At 37.5% G+C, this 21994-nt stretch overlaps 1 protein-coding gene across 1 annotated transcript in view; it reads right to left on the minus strand.

The window, feature by feature from the left end:
* CTBS (chitobiase) overlaps positions 1-12310 on the minus strand; it is a 13414-nt gene extending 1104 nt beyond the window's left edge. Inside the window, 5 exon segments of the mRNA XM_007472070.1 lie at positions 2983-3129; positions 3769-3866; positions 5860-6031; positions 12090-12184; positions 12187-12310. Coding sequence (XP_007472132.1) covers positions 2983-3129; positions 3769-3866; positions 5860-6031; positions 12090-12184; positions 12187-12310 — 636 coding nt within the window.
* Positions 12311-21994: the final 9684 nt, after the last annotated feature.

Below are 21994 nucleotides of genomic sequence, written 5' to 3' on the forward strand. Positions count from 1 at the left end.
AGGTTCATGGGACCCACACCACATGAAACCTATTGAATCAAAATCTTCCAGGGCTAGTGCTATAACATATATTTATTTGTTTCTTTATGTTATGTTTTAATGTTCCATTAGGTGATTCTGATATGTAGCCAAGGTTAAGGAGAATCACTGCTTTTGCCCTCTAAAACCAGCTTATATACTTTTTTGGATTTCCTTACAGTTCCTGGAAATGTGCCTAGTTAAGAGCTCAACAGGTGATTTTGTTTATGATGAATGGCAGTGGACAAAGAAAACATCTCCTTTTCTAGGTCTTACAGAATTGAGTCTAAGAGCCTGTTGGGTCTGGACCCCATGGGTGACTTAGGCACCCACCTAAGAACCGCAAACTAGAAAGTAGTCTTATGCTCACCTTCCACCCTGTAAAGTCCTTCTCCCCAGCATCACTTGCCTCTATCTAGTGCTAAACACCGTCTCTTTTAGAAGGTATGTAAGCTATGGATAAAGGTTAAAAGAAAGAGGAAAGGAGCAGAATTAGGCAAAAGGGTAAAGGAAGAGAAAAAGATAGGAAGTAAAAATAGAATGATCTGTGATTTAAAATAATTTACTGATTTTTATATACGTCTGGGGAACTCTTTAAAGACAGTTCTCAATGAATACCAGTAATATTTCTATTTATGGTAGCACCACGAGAATTAGAATCATCTCCTAAGATGACTGCTTTAAAGGACAATAGTCACTTGGTAAATGAATAAGCTATGGTATATTTAAGTATAGTAGATTCATTACATACAAGCATATCTCATACTATATCTTATATTCCATTCTTTAAAATCTTTAGAACTAGAAAAAGCTATACATGCTCTAGTTCCAATTGTGATTCAATATTAAAAGGCAACTTGCAAAACCTGTACCTAAATATAGAAAGATTTATTTTTGTAGAGTCAGGGGCAAACCCAAAGACATGCACCTTTGAATTTTGCCATCATTCTAGCTAGTACTTTGAGCCTTTTTGATATGTTAAGAAATTTCAAATGCCTCAAATAGTGAAGGATCAAAGGATAAAAAACTGAGTATATGTAAGTTTGACAGATGTCTGGTTAAGGAATGTATGCCTCCAAGAATATTGAGTGTAAGATGAAGCTGCTATTGCTGAGACAGCATAAGAAAGCAGAATGATTCTCTTCAGTTAAAACAAAAACTTGATTTGGGTTGCTGTGGAATTTTACAATGAATGAAGAAGAACAAATTGGTTATAAATAGATGGTTGTCTGAAGTGCCATTAAATGAATGGTTTTCAAGGTTCATCAAAATGTTTCCTGAGTTCTAAAATCTTAAAGAATGTGTCTTCTTATGCATTAAGGAAAAAATAAGTCAGGAATTACAAAAAACAGTACATCATAGGGTATTTATTCTAAATTACGTATTTCCAAACTATGTATAATTGGTTAAACAAACCCTTTACCAAACTGATATCCATGAAACACTGTTCCCCTGCATGTTTCTAAGAGTGCTAGGAAACAGGGTTCTATGTTAAACAATTAAATGGCTTTATGTACTACAGTACATTTTAAATCCTTGAATATAATGTTGTATATTATAAATCTCAAGAGAGACTTACAGTTTGTAGTGTTTTCCAAATATATTTGGCCATGACACATGCATGTGTATTTGTGTGTGTTTGTGTGTGTGTGTTTGTGTTTTTTTAGTATATTCTTTTTAAGTTTAATCTTTAAAATGAAAAAAAATTATACAATTTTAAAGGTTACTTTCCATTTACAGTTATTACAAAATACTGGCTATATTCCCTGTGTTGTACAATACATCCTTGGGCCTATCTTATACCCAACAGTTTGTACCTCCCACTCCCCCACCCCTGTCTTGCCCATCGCCCCTACTCTTCCCACTGGTAACCACTAGTGTGTGTGGGTGTGTGTGTGTCTATGTGTTATTAACAGTTCCCAGAACAGAGTTCTATAAATACTGTTTGGTAAAGACAGGATCACAGTGTACCCTAGTTTAATGTTTATACTTAAGATTCTAAAGTTTAAAAAGCTCTACACTAAAGCTTTCTACATAATTGATATACAGGCATCAATTATACATCAATTATAATTTATTACATCAATTATACATTTGTACATGTACATCAATTATAATTTATTAAATATGTATATTTGCAGTCATCCTTTTGTAAATGGGTACCAGACCATTAGAAAGAAATATAAATTGTTGCTGGAATTAACATTCATCATATCATTTTAGGGTTCCTTTTGTAGTAACATAATTCAAGGTAAATTAAAGATGGTTTGTACTTAGATTTTTGAGGTGTGAAAAAGTTTTTATTATGCTAAAGGTAAACTATGGAAAAGATAACTTTTCTTTGTCCCTTTGGTATGGCAATTCCTATTTATCAAACACTACCTGACAGAATTGCTAGTCATTTACTCTGTTTCTTCAAGTTTCTGTTTGTAATATTTTTCTGTCTCTAATTTTTAATTTTGTTGAATGTCACATAGTTTGAATTGTGGAATAAATTTGAAATGATACCATTTTCCATTGTGAAGTCCCTGATGACACATCTCCTGTTCTCAGCCTCATTCCTCCCTATATAAGAGCCTCATCAGAATTTTGAGGCTACTTTGAAATAGAGGTTTTCAGAGCAAGTAACCCATTTTGGCCCAAAGCTCTTTCAAAAGCCACAGACATATTTATAATTGACAGCTCTTAAGGAAATCCTGTTTGTGATACACATGTTTTTATTATATCATCTAAAATGACAAGTGGCCCATGCAGAGCAGTTCCACTATTAGCATAACTTGAATTGCTCACAAGGGAAGTAAAGTTCCTGATTACACAGATTCAAAGACAAGTCTACTCATGTAAACAGCAGTCTGTATGTTGTACCCTATAAGAAAACTGATAGAAAATCTTACTTTCAAATATGTAATTATGAAAATACACAATTATGAAAACTAAAGATTGATAACTTGTGAAAAGTCTTACTTGATAGTGATAATAAGGAGACTGCTGAATTTTATCCCGCAGTCTTCCAGAAGTAGAGCTATTTACTTGCTTCATGATCATTTGATAGGCCACCTGACGGTATACAGCATCTTTACAAGGGTATTTTGCAGCGGTACAAACATGATTCTAGAAATGCAAAAATGTTTATGTTATAGATTATCAATTAAGCAAATCTTAAGCAATTAAGCAAATCCAAAACTATAATAAACTTATTTATTAGACATAAAATATATACTATAAATAGATAACCTGACTATATGGAATAAAAGTTAAATTTCATTACTAAATACAAATATAATATTCAGAAACTTGTATGGGATTTAATTATTTAAAATAAACTGTCTAGGGGCTTCCCTGGTGGCGCAGTGGTTGAGAGTCCGCCTGCCGATGCAGGGGACACGGGTTCGTGCCCCGGTCCGGGAAGATCCCGCGTGCCGCGGAGCGGCTGGGCCCGTGAGCCATGGCCGCTGGGCCGGCGTGTCCGGAGCCTGTGCTCCGCAACGGGAGAGGCCACAGCAGTGAGAAGCCCGCGTACCGCAAAAAAAAAAAATAATAAATAAAATAAAATAAAATAAAATAAAATAAACTGTCTACATTTTAGTCTCAAACTATATTAAATAAATTCTCAATAAAGTATATATATTCTATATAGAGAGAAATTTCTAAATTATAAATAAAATGAAGTTTATATAGAGGAAACAAAACAGACTCTAAAAAATATAATAGAAAGAGAAAAAAATTATATAAGAAATGATCTGTTCTTACCGCTGATAGAGTTTGGCAGGTATAATCATAACCATACCAGGGAATACCCATTACAAGTTTCTTAGGGTTAATGCCTATCTTGATGTAGTCATCATATCCTAATCAAATAGGAACAGAAAAAGCATATTTTTTTCTCTTCATATGTCTACTAATGTGTTCATACAAGATATGCAACCACTCAGAATCCAAGTTTGTAACAACAGGTACATTTATGTAAAATACTAATAATGGTGTTTCTCGAATATATTATAAAAGTCATCTCTTAAGAACGATAAATTTGGTATCACTTTCTAAACAATTTCTTTTTGAATAATAGAAAACATTCAAAACAATATAGATCAAATTGAAGCAAAAAATTCACAAAATTTAATTTTAGGAACAATGGCACATTTTAGTAACAATGACACATTTTAGGAAAGCATGCTAATTGTGTCTATTAAGTGCTAAGGCATGGATTTGATATTCTAGATTCTAAAGCTTTAAAAAAGTTCTATAAGTCTTAACCTTTCTGGCAGGTGTGGTCTCACAATTACTTACAGAACACACAAGTGTTCCACATTTTATCAATATCCTATAAGCATGGATTACAGCTTGGGATAAGGAATGACCCCATCTTACTCTGTAGCAGATAATCTGTAGTTAGAGGAAACAAAGAGAAAAATGAACAAATTCCTGGTACTATCAATCCCTTTCTTGCCCATGCTGCAAATTACGTTTTCCCACCAAGATATGTTCCAAGATTAGCTAGAATGTTGAGTAAATTTGCTGTTTTTCAGAGGCTTTAAAGTTATTGTGTACTGTTAAATATCCAAGAGAGGGGTGGAGTATGCATCATTTCCCAAACATATTTATAATGAACCTTTTATTGATATACATAATTATCATCTCTTTCATAAACACAGTTGGCAAACATTGGGTTAAATAATTATTTTGTATTATAACACAAATTATTTTTCAAATTTTAAATAGTATATGCTTATGATCAGACTATTCTATCCAGACAATTAGGACATGATAAAATGAGGCCAGGTTCTATGATTTTACCTCTATATGAAAAAGAAAATAATTTTTATTTATTACTCAACACTTAAATCTATGCTAACTATCCCAGAAAATCTCATTTAAGTCCAAAAGATAGCAAGCAATCTTTAATTCAATTGGTTGATGGGATATAAACCAATCCAAACTTTGGAAAGGATAATGCAAAGACCACATCATATGAATGACAGATCAGAAGTACTCTTTTTTTTTTTTCTTGCGGTACGCGGGCCTCTCACTGTTGTGGCCTCTCCTGTTGCGGAGCACAGGCTCCGGATGCGCAGGCTCAGCGGCCATGGCATGGGTACGCGGGCCTCTCACTGTTGTGGCCTCTCCCGTTGCGGAGCACAGGCTCCGGACGCGCAGGATCAGAGGCCATGGCTCACGGGCCTAGCCGCTCCACGGCATGTGGGATCCTCCCGGACCGGGGCACGAACCCGTGTGCCCTGCATCGGCAGGTGGGCTCTCAACCACTGCACCACCAGGGAAGCCCCAGAAGTACTCTTAATTCTAATAGGAATATAATTTTTAATGTAGCATGGGTACTAATAGTAAATGCCAAATAAGATAAAGCCAGTCCTATCAATCATGTATAATAGGTACTCACATTATAGCTACCTTTGCTATTAAATTATTTAACATTGGTTATTTCAACAAAAATATTCTATCAAATTCCTAGTAAGCAAATATCTTCTTCGTGTAACTTTCTGACAAGAGTGTTGACTTGAAGTTAGAACACCTGCTTGAGTTCCAACCATATAATACTTAATAGCTGTGCAATCATGAGAACTTAACACCCTTCATCTTATCTATAATAGAGGGTCAATATAATACACCTACCTCCCAAGATTTTTTAGAGGTAATTGAAAACTTCAGAACTTCAAAACTTTTTGTAAACTTTAAAGCTCTCAAATTAAGAGGTTTTTATATGTTTCAAGAAAGCATTACAAATGGAAAAGGTATACACATGACTTAGAAATACTAAAATATATCTTAATGTTTGAGGTTATAGAATTAATATCGCTGATAAATGATTGTTTTGTGAATTCTTACCAGTTAATATCTTAGTATAGGGAGAATTGGCTCCTGCAATACATTGTGACCAGACCAGACTTCGTTCACCATAAGACATCACGAAGAGAAAGTCACAAGCATCTGCAATTCCAGTATAATTATAGCACCTCCTACCTAAGCAGTTTGGAGACCAAGATACATCAAAGGTTACCTGTGGGAAAACCATTTTATGTAACATGATCAAATATGCATATTATGGCAGATGTTTTGTTGATTATATATTCTCTTGCCTCATATTACTTACCCCCTCAAAAAGAACCACTTATGTGTCTGACTTAAGGTTTGACATGTATGGAACTAGAACAATTCTAAGAAATATATTTTTTGCCTACACGGACTGACCCAGACATATATTTTGGACAATGTTTTGGACATATATTTAGATAATGGACATATATTTGGACACAGGCATATTTGGACATATACAATGACCAGGAGCAGGCACTGTGTAGAAGAGGAGTTTAAAGTCACATGCCTTCAGAGGACAGACTAGCAACTCGACTGACTGAAGGAAACTGGTGTAATCACAGTAGGATGTGGTAGGGCCCATAAGCAACTAGAGAGTAAAAGCACACTAAAAGAATTCAAATACGAAAGTTCTTAAAAATATCATGCAAGCTAAATAGGTCATCTCTTGGCACAAGCTTACTGGACTGTGTTGGCAGTTTGAGCCCTTGATTTACAATTAATTACTTTACATGGTAAGTTTAGTCCAACATTATAGTTAAAGAGTAGTGGTGTTTTATGGCTACAAGTATAAATTAATCAACTCAAAATGTTGAACAAATCACTTAAATGGTCTTATTTTATGGAAATATTCAAATAAAACTTGAGTGTTAAATTATCTTTCATTTTGAATAGTGAGCCAGTCCTCAATAAGGATGAATCTCTTTAAAAGATTTATTGCCGGGCTTCCCTGGTGGCGCAGTGGTTAAGAGTCCGCCTGCCGATGCAGGGGACATGGGTTCGGCCCCGGTCCGGGAAGACCCCACGTGCCGCAGAGCGGCTGGGCCCGTGAGCCATGGCTGCTGGGCCTGCGCATCCGAAGCCTATGCTCCGCAACGGGAGAGGCCACAGGGGTGAGAGGCAAAAAAGATTTATTGCCTTAAGATGTTGGTCAAAGGGTCAAACTTTCATTTATAAAATAAATAAGTTCCAAGACCTAATGTAAAAGAAAAAAGATTTATTGCCTTAACTGAATATTAATTAGCTTTATTAATATAGGTCTGCAAACATTGTAAAGCTTCATTAAAAGTTTTCTTCTTAATTAGGCTCTCAGTAAATGTATTGATTAATATTACAAAAATTTAGGTATTTTAGTTAAATTTTTACACTTTGGCTAATTTATTCTACTATAAATCTTTTTAGGACTTTCTCAAAATTCTCTCTGTAATTCTTTCATTAACACTAAAGGAAGCTCTGCTTTGTAAGTCTAGGCTTTCCCCAAAGCTCTCCAGCAAAATAGGTTATAAAGTGAAATTTTTACATATTGGACTTCATTTTATCGCTGTCCCCTCTTACAAAATGGAAGTATAATAAGGTAATAGAGAAAGTGATTACCTCTAAGCAGGTAAATTTCAAATCCGTTTTGTAAGTCCTTACCTCTCTCCTGAGCAGTGAGAATATTTTCACCTGGGTTTCCTCCTGAGCAGTGAGAATATTTTCATCTGGGTTTCCTGTCATGGTTAATCTCATATTTTTGAGAAGGCAGCATTATTAGAAAAGAAATTAGAAAAGAAATCAAAAGACTTTGGTTCTTATCTTGGCTCTCTTATAACTAGGTTATTTCATTTTAAATATCTGATCTGTTTTCCCACATGTAACAATGAAGGTGTAGAAAGAATTCTTCAAGAGCACTTCTAGCTCTTTAATTCTGTGATCACAAATTCTATAATCCTAAATTATCATCTTTTCCCAAAAACTCATTTCTCCTTCCTGAGGCTCTGTATTAGTCATTTTTTTCTGGTCACCAGTTTAAGAACCTTTGGGCCATTTTCTGACTCTTCTTCCCTCACACCCCATAATTAATCTCACATTTTCCTTTAGGTGGCCTCACAGTTTTTCTGCCCATTCCTTTCCATTAATTAATTAATTCAATGAATATTGAACACTTGCTGAGTGTTAGGGTTATGCCATCATCCCAATTCAAACCATAAATTCCAAGTTATTGGATTACTGGGTTAGTCCTTACAGGTCTCTCTTTCTCCTCTAGACTTTTTTACATACTACCATAAATAATCTTCCCCAAATACTTTCTATACACATTACCCATTACATACAGAATAAAATGCATACTCTTCAGTGTCACATCCTGGATCTTCCACAATCTGGTTCGTCTTGGCAACTGTACTTTCCACTAACTTAACTAACATGAACTTGACATAGTAGCCCAAATTGCTCTACTTGCCCCTCAAACATGGAAATAGACATTCCTACTGCAGTCTTTGCTCAGTCTCTCCCCCCTTGCTCTTTCACTATAGCTTAATCAGGACTAGCAAATAAGTTCCCATACATTAATTCTACCCTATTAACAACAGCAATCTAGAGAATGAAGGAAAAGTTTGAGACCAGAATGTGTGAGGAGAGGAGTATGGTGGCTTGCATACCAGGTATTTGCTATTCTTGATCTAAATTGTACTCATCTGAAAAGCTGAATTCCACACTGACAAACCTTCCCTACTTCTCTAAAGCCACAGAGATGTTGATCGTTACATCATTTATTATTTTTTCCAGTGATTCTCAAATTCATGTTGACCAACTACACCAGAATCACCTATCACACTTGGTAAAAATACAGTTCCTAGAATCTATGCCAGAATCAACTTATGGGCATATTTTTAACAAGCACTCCCAGGTGATTCTGAGATAGATTTAGAGTCATTAGTTTATACTATATATATCCTACTTAACTAGACTTAAAATTTTGAAAGGCAGGTATCATTCATATATTCAATAAGTAATTTTTAAACATTGTGTTAGACATCAAGGAACTGGTCCCTGCCTTCAGAAAACTCACTGTCTAGCCTAGCAGTTTTTTCTCAGCTTTACTGAGGTATAATAGACAAGTAAAATTGTAATATATTTTAAGTGTACAATATGATGATATGCATATATATGCAAAAGTATTCCCGTCAAGTTAATTAACATAGCCATCACCTTATTTATTTATTTATTATTTATTTATTTATTTATTTATTTTGGTGATAGCACTAAAATTCTACTCTCAGCAAATTTCAAATTATACAATACAGTACAATCAACTATAGTCATCATGTTATGCACTAAATCCTCAGACCTTATTCATCTTACAACAAAGTTTATACCTTTTACCAGCCTAACTGTATCTAACTAGTTTCCTTATTGATGTTTCTCTATTGATTATCTGTCTGAATAAGCTGTCCATTGCTGAAAGTGGAGTACTAAAGTCCTCAACTAATATTATATTGCTCTCCGTTTCTCCCTTCAGATATCTTAGTGTTTATTTAATATACTTGGGTGCTCTGATGTGGAGCACGCACAATAAATATTTGAAATTATTATATCTTCTTGATGAACTGACCCTTTTATAATTATATAATGAACTTTGTCTCTTGTTACCATTTTTGGCTTAAAGTCTATTTTGTCTTATATAAATATAGCTGCCCCTGCTCACTTTTGGTTTCCATTTGCCTGGAACTAGTTTTTCAATCCTTTCATTTTTAGTCTATGTGTGTCCTTAAAGCTGAAGTGAGTCTCTTATAGGCTGCTTATAGTTGGATCTTGTTTTTTTTAATCCAGTCAGCCACTCTGTGTCTTTTGATTCAAGAATTTAGTCCATTTAAAGTAATTACTGATAGGTTTCTACGTAATATTGCCATTTTGTTAATTGTTTACTGGCTATTTTCTAATTCCTTTTTTCCTTTCTTCTTTTCTTGCTCTCTTTCTTTGTGATTTGTGATTCCCTGTAGTGGCATGCTTGATTCCTCTCTGATTTTCTTTTCTATATCTAATGTAGGTTTTTGCTTTGTGGTTATCATGTGGTTTACATTAAAAAAAAATTTTGTAACTATGTATGGTGATGGAAGTTAACTAGACTTATTGTGGTGATCATTTTGCAGTATATACAAATATCAAATCCTTATGTTGTACACCTGAAAAAATAACTTTTTAAAACATCTTATAGTTACAACAGTCTATTTTAAACTGTTAACAACTTAGAACACATACAAAAGCTCTACATTTTTATACTCCACCACCCAACATTTTATGTTTTGGATGTCAAAATTTACATCATTTTTTATGTGTCCACTAACAAATTATTGTATAGTTTTTTTTAAGAAGGAAACATCATAATGTGTTCCTTTATAATTTCTGTAATATACTTTTTTATTGACATATAGTTAATTTAAAGTGTTGTGTTAGTTTCAGGTGTACAGCAAAGTGATTCAGTTGTACATATATATATACCTATTCTTTTTCAGATTCTTTTCCATTACAGGTTATTACAAGATATTGAATATAGTTCCCTGTGCTATACAGTAGGTCCTTTTTGTTTATCTGTTTTGTATATAGTAGTGTGTATATGTTAATCCCAAACTACTAATTTATCTCCCCCCTACCTCCCCCCCCACTGCTATCCCCTTTGGTAATCATAAGTTTGTTTTCTTTGTCTGTGAGTCTATTTCTGTTTTGTAAATAAGTTTATTTGTATCATTTTTTAGATTCCACATATAATTGATAACATATGATATTTGTCTCTGTCTGACTTCATTTAATATGATTATCTCTAGGTCCATCCATGTTGCTGCAAATGGCACTATTTCATTCTTTTTTATGGCTGAGTAATATTCCATGGTATATATATACCACATCTTCTTTATCCAGTCACCTGTCAGCAGACATTTAGGTTGCTTCCATGTGTTGGCTATTGTAAATAGTGCTGCTGTGAACACTGAGGTGAATATATCTTTTCGAATTATAGTTTTGTCTGGGTATATGCCCAGGAGTGGGACTGCAGGATCATATGGCAACTCTATTTTTAGTTTTTTAAGGAATCTCCATACTGTTCTCCATAGTGGCTGCACCAATTTACATTCCCATCAACAGTGTAGGAGGGTTCCTTTTTCTCCACTCCCTCTCCAGCATTTATTATGTGTAGACTTTTTTTTTTTTTAAAGAAGATGTTGGGGGTAGGAGTTTATTAATTATTTATTTATTTTTGCTGTGTTGGGTCTTCGTTTCTGTGCGAGGGCTTTCTCTAGTTGTGGCAAGCGGGGGCCTCTCTTCATTGCGGTGCGCAGGCCTCTCACTATCGCAGCCTCTCTTGTTGCGGAGAACAGGCTCCAGACGCACAGGCTCAGTAGTTGTGGCTCACAGGCCTAGTTGCTCTGTGGCGTGTGGGATCCTCCAAGACCAGGGCTCGAACCCGTGTCCCCTGCATTAGCAGGCAGATTCTCAACCACTGCACCACCAGGGAAGCCCTGTAGAGTTTTTAATGATGGCCATTCTGACTGGTGTGAGGTGACACCTCATTGTAGTTTTGGTTTGCATTTCTCTGAATAAGAATCTCTGGGAGTGGGATCCAGTGTACGTGCGTGTGTTTAATTTTTTTAAGATTCCTGGTTATCTTGGTGTATGACCAGTTTTGAGAATCACTGTTCTGGGGTCACACTGTCCTGTTACTCACACATTGCCTGGCAAGATGTCTTATGTTGTGATCTTCTCTCTGATCATGCTCATTATGGTAGTAGGGAAGAATACTGCCTTTTGTCATAGCACTGACAAGTTCTATGGAATTAGGCTTTGAGCCTTACTGGGCTTGGGTGCTTTGCAAAGTAATTCAGAGTCTATGGAGCAAGTGAGACACTTCCCCAGAACTACCTCTACTCATAGGCAAGAGTTGTTTCTGTCCTGCACTGATGAAAGCAGAGCCTGGGCAGCTAAATCCTTCCTGATTCCCATTGCCTATCTAATATTTCTAGCTCTGCTGCAAGGCAAGTAGGTGGGGCAATTCCAGTATTGTATCCTGATGTGAATAAAGAACAGATTTGGCACCTTAAAATTTTATAAAACTTCTCTAGTTAAGAACCTCAAAAGTTCCAGAAAATTTTTTAGGATGTACTGAAACTCTTCCTACTCAATAAAACTGAGACTCTATTTGCCATACCTTCATGGATACATTTTGATAGGAAAAATAAGGGGTTTCCAAAAACCAACAAATGAATTTTTACCTGTGATCCCTCAATTTCACAATGGAAAGAGTCTGCAGTTTCTTTGACTAAAGCAGTTAACGCATAATATTCAGGTGATGAACGAGCAACTTCTTGTCTAGATTAATTCCATCCATATATTGTGTTTTGGCCAGCTTAATTTGTTGAGCTAACCAGGATGCTCTGAAAGTAGCATTAATGATATCCCTTATGGATACGTCTCCTATGGAAGAAATATACATCTTTTGTACATATATGCTTTTCACAGTTTAATAAAATTTACTTCACAAACTCATTCCAAAGAGATCCAAATGTCTTTAAAACACCTCATAATTTTGGAATACTAAGCCCCAAATTTAAGTTTTCCAAATGAAGAAATAATATATCAAGATCACAGAAAATCAATAGTCATTAATCTTCGAAATAACCATTATGAATAAATAGTAATATTATCAAATTAAAAGAAGAAATCATGGACTATGGCTAGCTAAGGGTCATCATGCACCCAAAGTAACAATTAAACATTGATCATATGCCAGGCACTGAGAGTACAACAGTGAATAAGACATAGGGGTCCCAATTAATTGGTGGCAGAGGAAGTTAGTGGGGCCTGGAAAGTAGGAGAGGGTAGGCTAGGAAAAAATAGGGGCAAGTGTCAAGGCCTGGAGGCAGAGCATGGAGGTTTGTATGGCTGACGCCTAAAATTTGGAGGGAGACAACAGTGAAGAACCTGAGGGTGGTAGGCAGGGTTAAATCATGAAAGACCTTGAAACCCTCTTGAGAAATTATCCCAAGGGAAAGGGTTTTAAAAAGAGAATATACATATTTCAGGTATGCATTTTAGAAAAATCCCTTCAGCTGAAGTGGAAAATGGTTTAAAGAGGCAAAACTGGAGGCAGAATATCTAATAGGAAAGCTTTGGAAGAATGCAGGCAAGAGATGATGGTGACCTCAACTAAAGTTGTGGAGCAGCGGAGACTCTGAGATAAATGAATAAATCTGGAAGATCCTAAGAAGGCAAAATTAACAGGACTCTGACCCACTGAATGAGTAAGGTAAGAGAAAGGGAGGAGGTTGAAAATACTCAAGTTTCTGGCCGCTTCAGATGGACTCATAGATACTGCATTTACTATGAATGATTTCTGGTGAACCTTACTTCTTAGACTAGTACTCAAGTTAAATACTAAGGTGGTTGATGTTATGTTTCTCCTGTATTTTTTTCTCCACAGATAATATTAGAAGCACTGATCATTTTTACTTTATCCCAAATAAGGTGTTAATTCATTGATTTAGCAAATATTTATTGAATCCCAGTAAGGTATAGGCAGGGTATATTGTTAGGCATTAGTGACACAGACCAGGTCCATTGGTTATTTAATGCAATAGTGTTAAGGGCTACATGGAAATGCAGGGCACCATGACAGCGTATAAAGGGGACCTGCGACCCTGGTAGGGCAGGAAAACTTCCCTGAGGACTACACTCTTTAGGGGAGGACTGAAATCTGGGCAGTGACCTAGACAGGGGACAGAGGAGGGATACCAATGCACAAAAAAGAGCACTCTCAGAAGAGGGAACAAAAAAGGGCAAAGGTCTCAATACCTCAGGAGAATTCTGAATTTCTGGAGCCAATCGAAGGTCAGTGAGGCTGGAGCACAGAAATCCTGAAAGTATGTGGAAACAGGTGAGACTGATGAAACTACTAAGGTAGGTGGTGGCAGGATCAAGTAGAGCTTTGTAGACCACTGAGGAGTTTCTATTTTCTCCTGAGATGAATGGGAAGCATTAAAGTATTTTAAGCAGAGGATCATAAGATTTGCATTAAAAAATGAGAGAGACAGACAGACACACAGGGAGAGGGAGAGAGAGAAAGGGAGAGCGATATCTATGATCATTGAGCCACTGTGAGGAGAATGGATGGGTGAGGGTGGAGAGAGCTAGCTCTAAAAAATTAAACCAGGCTTTTCCTAATTTTCTGTCTCCTTTTTGGTTTTTTGTTTATTTTTCAGAATTAACTGTGCATAACCCATTTCAGTTACCCACTGAAATAATAAAAATTACAAAATGTGAAACTGAACAGCCCATTGTTTTTAGACTTCTTAGAATCATATTTATGTCACAAACCTTACCCCTATTTCAATTCTGATAACTAAGATTGAATATGTTAAAAATATACAGAGAGCCTGTGATTTAATAGAAATACTAAAAAATAGCGTGATGAACCAATTGAATATATAAGGGAAAAAGTAATGCAGTCTAGTCTTTGTCTTTGAAAAATATAGGTCAGTAGAGAGAAAAGACCATTAACCACCAGCATACAAATGAACAAAATTTGGCTTCTTTGCATAATTGGTTTTCTAAATGCCCACAGATGCTGCCTAACCGACTAAGAGGTATTGGGTGCAGAAAGTCTTTCAGATGTTAGGCTTACACACTAGGCAGGTTCTCCATAAACACTTCCACTGTTTTTACTTCTTCTAAGCAATTATATTACTTTTTTTAACTGACATTTAAATGTCCCTGCCTCAAATGTAATCTGCTAGATTAAGAACTGGCAATTGTCGCTATGTTTACACAAGAATTGCTCTTTTGGACTGAACTTTTCCACCTGCCTGATGTGTCCAGTTCCTGGTGCAGTCATCAAACTCTAGGCAGACAAGTGGTCTTCACATTACCTCCGAAAGGGTGTTTGCTTAAAGCTGCCCAAGGCCTTATAAATTCTTAGGTGGGTAGATGGAATTTTTACATAAAGACCTATTTTTATCCCCCTTCTTGTGTGGCAGATATAGAAAAGCAAAGTAAGCAGAACGTTCAGTCTTCCACTGGACCGCGGGAGTGCTGAGATTCTTTCAAACTCATCCTCAATTCTCTTGGAAACCAATGGGTGTTGCTACTTAGGGAGTATCTCCTTACCAGCCTCCTTGCTTATCTGGCCAGACTGCCTGGGGAGAGGCACAGCAGGGCAATGCAAGGAACTTGCACTTAGAGTCAGATCTGGGTTGGAATACTTACTGTGAGACCTGGGAGGAGTTACTCAACCTCTCTGAGCCAAAATTTCCTCATCTTTAAGGCTGAAGGAAATCTGTGGACAGAAAGGCCACTCCGTGAGCGGTCAAAGCTGGTTTTGCGCCCCCAACACCTCTTTCTCGGGCTCGGTTATTCTACTGTAACTCCTCTTAGGGCCTTGAGGACCAGACCCGAAGCGTCAGGGGAGAGAGACCACTGACCTCGAAGTCGGGGCAATGGGCGATGGGTGATGGGACGGCACAGCGCTGGGGCCTGGCGCCAGGAGCAGCGGCGGCAGCAGAGGAGCCAGCCCCAGGGCCCCGTGCAGCGAGGGAACGAGGCACCGGATCCGGAACTGTGGCCAGGCCATGCCAGCTGCTCACCAATCAGCAGAGCTGTCCCGGATTCCCTGGAGGCGCCTGCTTTATGGACGGGAGGGGAGGGGCCGGGCCGAGCTCCCCGGCTGGGCTGTCGCCAAGTCCAGGGGATCTGGGGCTGCAGGAGAGAGGGACAGAGGCCGAGGCCGCGGTGAACCTAGCATGTCGAGCCCAGGGAGCCGGGGCCTCGGTGCCCGGCAGACAGCTGACTCAAGTGTATATCGCCTACCATCTATATGCCTCTCTTTGGCTCTGTGTCATAGTTGTTTGTGTCTTCCTTGTGGAGTCTGAAACTGGAGGGAGTCCTCAAAATGGAGAAGTAGGATGCCTTGGAAGGGATGACTGTGCTACATGGTTGGAATGGCCCAAAGATTTTGAACATACAGATATCTGTTGAATTAAGACAGCCTCGAGGCCTCGAATACGGCCTCTAATTTCGCCTCCTCCCATGCTTAAACTCCAGTGAAAACCTCAACCTACAAGGGAAGGGAGATGACAGCAACATTTTGGAAGCTTGAAAGCACAAGTATGAGGGGTAAGTGTCCCAGGCCCCAACAGTGTGGAAACTTGAGAAACAACGCAATTTAAACCAGAATCTTCAACAGGTTCTGGGACTACAAGAGGTGCCTCAGGAATTAGGGGTGAAGGGGAGATGGAGGTTAGGATGTCCGAAAATAAAGGGGAATAGGTGAAAGCTGCTTGAGAAGCAGTGAAATCTCTAGATCCTTTCTCCAGCCTTATGTCTCTGGGCAGCTGCCCCTCTCCCACCCAGGCTGAAGTTTGGAGGTTTAATGCTCTGGGGAGGGTGAATTCTCTGGTACTTGCTCGGGTACCATACCTAAAATAGGATATAACTGACTTTGTGCCTGACCAAAGATATTGACAACATGCCTGCAGATCATCCTGTAGCAAAATTTAAAGTCAGAAACACTCAGAGCTCCCTCTTTACTTTTTATCTCTTACTTTTAATCATGGACAACAAACAAGACAATTGAATAATATAAAAGGAACAACAGAAAAAGGAATATGGAGGAAACAAATATTGTAGGGTGGACATTAAAAAAAAAAAAAAAAAAACTCTCAATAATATCCCCAGAAAGGCAAGAGAAGATGAAGCCACAACAGGATGAAATTTTTAAAAAGCAGGGTGGGACTAGAAAGAGTTCTTGGAAATTAGAAAGAAGATCACAGAAATGAGGGGAAAATCACAGAAGATTTGAGCAAAGTAACACAAAAATACTATTCAAAAAGAAAGAAAATTGGAAGAGCATTCCAGATGGGAAGAAATCATCAATTAAGTAATTCAAGAAAAATTCCAGGAATGAAGGACAGGAGTTTTCAGAAGGAAAGGGCAAAGAATAGATCCTAAGAGCTTCCAGAGAGAAAAAAAATCACAAAGTATCACGAATCAGAATGTCATCAGATTTCTCAACAGCAACATCTAAAGCTCAAAGACAATGAAACAATGTGTTTGAAATTCTGAAAGAATATGCTTTCCACATAAAATTCTGCAGAATTATCAATCAAATGGGAAAGTCGTGTAAAATTTCAAAATATTGACCTATCATATACTCCATATGGAGTGTCTAGGCCCTGCCCCCAGAGATTCTGGTTCACCGAGTCTGGATGGGGGCTGTGAATGTGAATTTGAAACAAGAGCCCCAGGTGACTGATGCAGGTGGTTGTGGTAGGTAATCTGAGAGTCACTGCCACAATTAGTGATTTTATAATCTCTTCAAAGTACAGCTTTTCGATTTTACATCTCACCACTATTTCAGAAGCCTTCCCCATTTAGTAGGGCAGTATTTCTTATTATGGGGGCTCACTGTTTTGTTTTGTTTTGTTTTTGAGGATCTGTGAATAGCTATGAATTCTCTCTCCATAAAACAGCATATACATATTCATACAAATTTTCTGAACCAGTTTTTAGTTTATCTGTGGACCACTAGGTTGCTCTTAGGTATAAGGCTAAGAAGTGATGTTTTACATTTACATTCCTGGAGTGGCATTCATATTTCTTTTACTGCCACAATTCACTCATGCCCCATTTTTCAAAACCTCCTCAGTTCAGCTCCTTCCCATTCTCCTTATCTACTGCTATCTTGTCACTCCTGCTGCTAACTCTACATATAAAAGTATCGAATTTTCCTGAACCAAATCAGGATGACACTTGATACGAATGACAGAAAACTCGACTTGAGCAAAAAAAATGGGAATTTATTATCTTAAGGAACTGAAATTTCATGGGTAGATCTTCAGGACCTGGAGACGTTAATCATATCACTAGTTCTCAGTCTCATTCTCCATTTCTTGGTTCTGCTTTTCTCTGAATTGGCTCTGTTATCGGGTAGATTTTCTCCTTATGGTGCAAAGATGGTTTCCAACATCACAGGCTTCCTGACATCTCCAGAGCCTCCCCTAACATTTGCAGGCCCCAGGGCAAGGGCACAAATGGAAGTCCACACACCTGAAGTTTAATTTTTTTTTTCCTAGAGATTTTATTTTTCAACAGGAAGCCAAAGTGAAGTGAGTGCAAAACTGAGACTAGAAGTCTCGATATAGTTTTCCACTGATTAGTATCTCATTTTCTGCCTACAAATCGGTTTAAGGACACTAAGTTTTAACTCACGAAGTTGCTGGGAGGATACAGTCTGACAGTTAATATCAACATCTTTTGGTAGTGTTTGTAAATGTTTGGCATTCTCGTTATTAGTAATGCAATGTTTTTGCATTCTTATCAGTAACATGTCATAGAATATTGTAGAGTTAACATTCTGAGAAGATCAAACAATATTCAAATTTTTATTATGTGCTGGTGAAAAATTAAAGAACACATTGCTTAGTGTTACACATAATTTTTGAGAGGGGGCCTATGCTTTCAACTAATTAACAACTTCCATATCACGTCAGGTTATTTGGGTACACAGAAGTGATTTTTTTTTTAACCCACAGCAATTGCGGTAAATTGGCTCCCAAACTGATCACGAGAGACTTCATTTATTCTTGTGTTTTCATGAGGTGAAGATGTATTAGGCCCCAAGTTTGTATGTTAGGCTGATTGCAGTTTTGAATTGTATGAAATGACTAAATTTCTCAGTTATTTAGTTTGAAAAAATACAATTCAGATATTGTAAAAATGAGACTCCACAGTGAATCCCCACAGTAAGGAGAATGGTCCACTTATTTCTAAATGGAAATCCCCAGTTGTCACACTACATCAATGATGTGACATATAATCTGACTTCCACTGAGCTGGAATGTGCTTTAAAGATCAGATCTCTGGACAAAGAATTTTAGCTTAAGTGGGTTATGCAACAAAAATTCCCAAACCCAGAGCACTGTTTTAATGTTGACAGAAATAGCTTCTCTTGAAATAGCAGACAGGAAGAAAAAAAATGGAAGATTTTAAGCCCAAAGTCTTTTGCCTAAGCACATTTTCTAATGTTTCTGCCCGCATTTCATTAAAAGCTGGATAAAGGAATAGTGGTGGGGATAGAACCACATCATCTACTTTCATAGAAGGTGCATACTGGAGTCCCACAGGCAAATTTATTTGGCCTACACTTTAGAAATTTGGGAAATGCTGTATTATAAAAAAAATCCAGATTTCTGGCTTCTCTCAAGAAATGAAACCTTTGGCCACAGTGGGCCTGTATTCATACGGGGGAAAAGCAGGCTGGATTTGAGAATCAACTACTCTCTTTACACATGCTCTATGATTTTCCGTTCCTTACCACCCTGAACGTCTTACACCACATTTACTCCACCTGCCTCAACCCTCAGGTATTGCGATTCCTGCAGTTTATGAAATGGATGAACGGGTCTTTTCCTTTTTCCTTTAATGATGGGCACATCTCTTTGATCAAGGAAGAGGGTCGGAGGATGGGGAACTAGTGGCCGGTTTTACTTCCGAAAAGTCCTAAATCTGCCATTTTCAGCAATCTGACCCTAACCTACTTTTTCCAAATGGCCCAAAGTGTAAAACTAAGTATCAAAGGATGGCCCTTGTAGTTGCAGCTCTATCACAAGTCAGCCATGTGACCTTGGGCAAGTCCATTAAGCCCTCTTGGCCAAAGGTGATGGAAGGTCTCTAAAAGGACTTAATACCTGTTCTGAATACTTCACAGGGCTGTCGCACAGCACACACGAGATTTTGAAAGCACTCGTAAGTCATTTATAAACCGCCAAACGCTCCCTAGCACAAGCGTCTGCGACACCAGGGCTTTAGAAGCTGGGTTACTGGAACCCGCTTTGGTTCCACTGGGCTCCCACCTCCCACGCGAGCAGAAGAAGATCCTCAGGGAGAAGCTCTGGAAAAGCAACTTAGAAATGCAGTGAGAAGTCCCTTAGCAGGGGTAAAGTTGGTGGCATTTTCAAGCCCCCAGAGTGGCCTATGAACTCCTAGCCTAGTCCCTGGGCCACCTTCCTTCTGGAAACCCGGACCCCAGAAGCCAGGCCTGAACCCTCCTAACCAGGACCCTAGACCAGGGATCCTGGACCTCACCCTCCTCCAAGTCTAAATATTTCAGTTATAGCCAAGCCAACAAACTCTTCTCTATCTTGAAAAATATACTTCATAGTGACTAAATAGATAAATTTATCTGTGTGTGTGTGTGTGTGTGTAAGGCTATAGTTTTGAGTTTATTTATTTATTTATTTATTTATTTATTTTGGCTGCGTTGGGTCTTCGTTGCTGAGTGCGGCTTTCTCCCGTTGCAGCGAGAGGAGTCTACTCTTCGTTGCCGTCCTCTGGGTTCTCATTGTGGTGGCTTCTCTTGCTGCGGAGCACGGGCTCTAGGCGCACAGGCTCAGCAGTTGCGGCACACAGGCCCAGCTGCTCCGCAGCGAGATCTTCCCAGACCAGGTGCCCTGAATTGGCAACCAGGGAAGTCCGAGGCTATAGTTTTTATAACTGAATATCAATGAACTATTAAGATGATTACACTTATTATTACAAAGACATTAATTATTTGTTTGGATTTTTTGTGTTTTTTATTATTCCATTAAATTTGTTTATCTTGTCTTTATTTCAGCAAAGTCATGCTGTTATAATCAAGATTTTCACATAATTTCTGGTCTGTTGAGAGTAATCTTCAAAATAAGTGTAGTAAGTTGTATTCAGACCACATGAAATTTTAATATATATATTTAAAAAGTAGATTAAAGTCAATGTTAAACAAAAATTTAAATTATTTTTATGCTTCTAAAGTTATTTTTATTCTAAAATAGTCAACATTTATTAAAATATAAAAGCAAAATACAAAATACTTAATGAACATAGCATATTTAGAGTACTTTTATGTTTGCAGAAAAACTGAGCAGAAAATACAGAGTTCCATATACCACCTGTCCCTACACAAAACTACTAGAGCTAATCAATGAATCTGATAAAGTTGCAGGATACAAAATTAATGCACAGGAATCTCTTGCATTCCTATACACTAATGATGAAAAATCTGAAAGAGAAATTAAGGAAACACTCCCATTTACCATTGCAACAAAAAGAATAAAATATCTAGAAATAAACCTACCTAAGGAGACAAAAGACCTGTATGCAGAAAATTATAAGACACTGATGAAATAAATTAAAGATGATATAAATAGATGGAAAGATATACCATGTTCTTGGATTGGAAGAATCTGTATTGTGAAAATGACTCTACTACCCAAAACAATCTACAGATTCATTGCAATCCCTATCAAACTACCACTGGCATTTTTTACAGAACTAGAACAAAAACTTTCACAATTTGTATGGAAACACAAAAGACCCCGAATAGCGAAAGAAATCTTGAGAATGAAAAATGGAGCTGGAGGAATCAGACTCCCTGACTTCAGACTATACTGCAAAGCTACAGTAATCAAGACAGTATGGTACTGGCACAAAAACAGAAAGATAGATAAATGGAACAAGATAGAAAGCCCAGAGATAAACCCATGCACATATGGTCACCTTATCTTTGATAAAGGAGGCAGGAATGTACAGTGGAGAAAGGACAGCCTCTTCAATAAGTGGTGCTGGGAAAGCTGGACAGGTACATGTAAAAGTATGAGATTAGATCACTCCTTAACACCATACACAAAAATAAGCTCAAAATGGAGTAAAGACCTAAATGTAAGGCCAGAAACTATCAAAATGTTAGAGGAAAACATAGGCAGAACACTCTATGACATAAATCACAGCAAGATCCTTTTTGACTCACCTCCTAGAGAAATGGAAATAAAAACAAAAATAAACAAATGGGATCTAGTGAAACTTCAAAGCTTTTGCACAGCAAAGGAAACCATAAACAAGACCAAAAGACAACCCTCAGAATGGGAGAAAATATTTGCAAATGAAGCAACTGACAAAGGATTAATCTCCAAAATTTATAAGCAGCTCATGCAGCTCAATAACAAAAAAATAAACAACCCAATCCAAAAATGGGCAGAAGACCTAAATAGACATTTCTCCAAAGAAGATATACAGACTGCCAACAAACACATGAAAGAATGCTCAACATCATGAATCATTAGAGAAATGCAAATCAAAACTACAATGAGAT

This window comes from Lipotes vexillifer, unplaced genomic scaffold, assembly GCF_000442215.2.
Source record: "Lipotes vexillifer unplaced genomic scaffold, Lipotes_vexillifer_v1.1 scaffold250, whole genome shotgun sequence".
Lineage (NCBI taxonomy): Eukaryota > Metazoa > Chordata > Mammalia > Artiodactyla > Lipotidae > Lipotes > Lipotes vexillifer.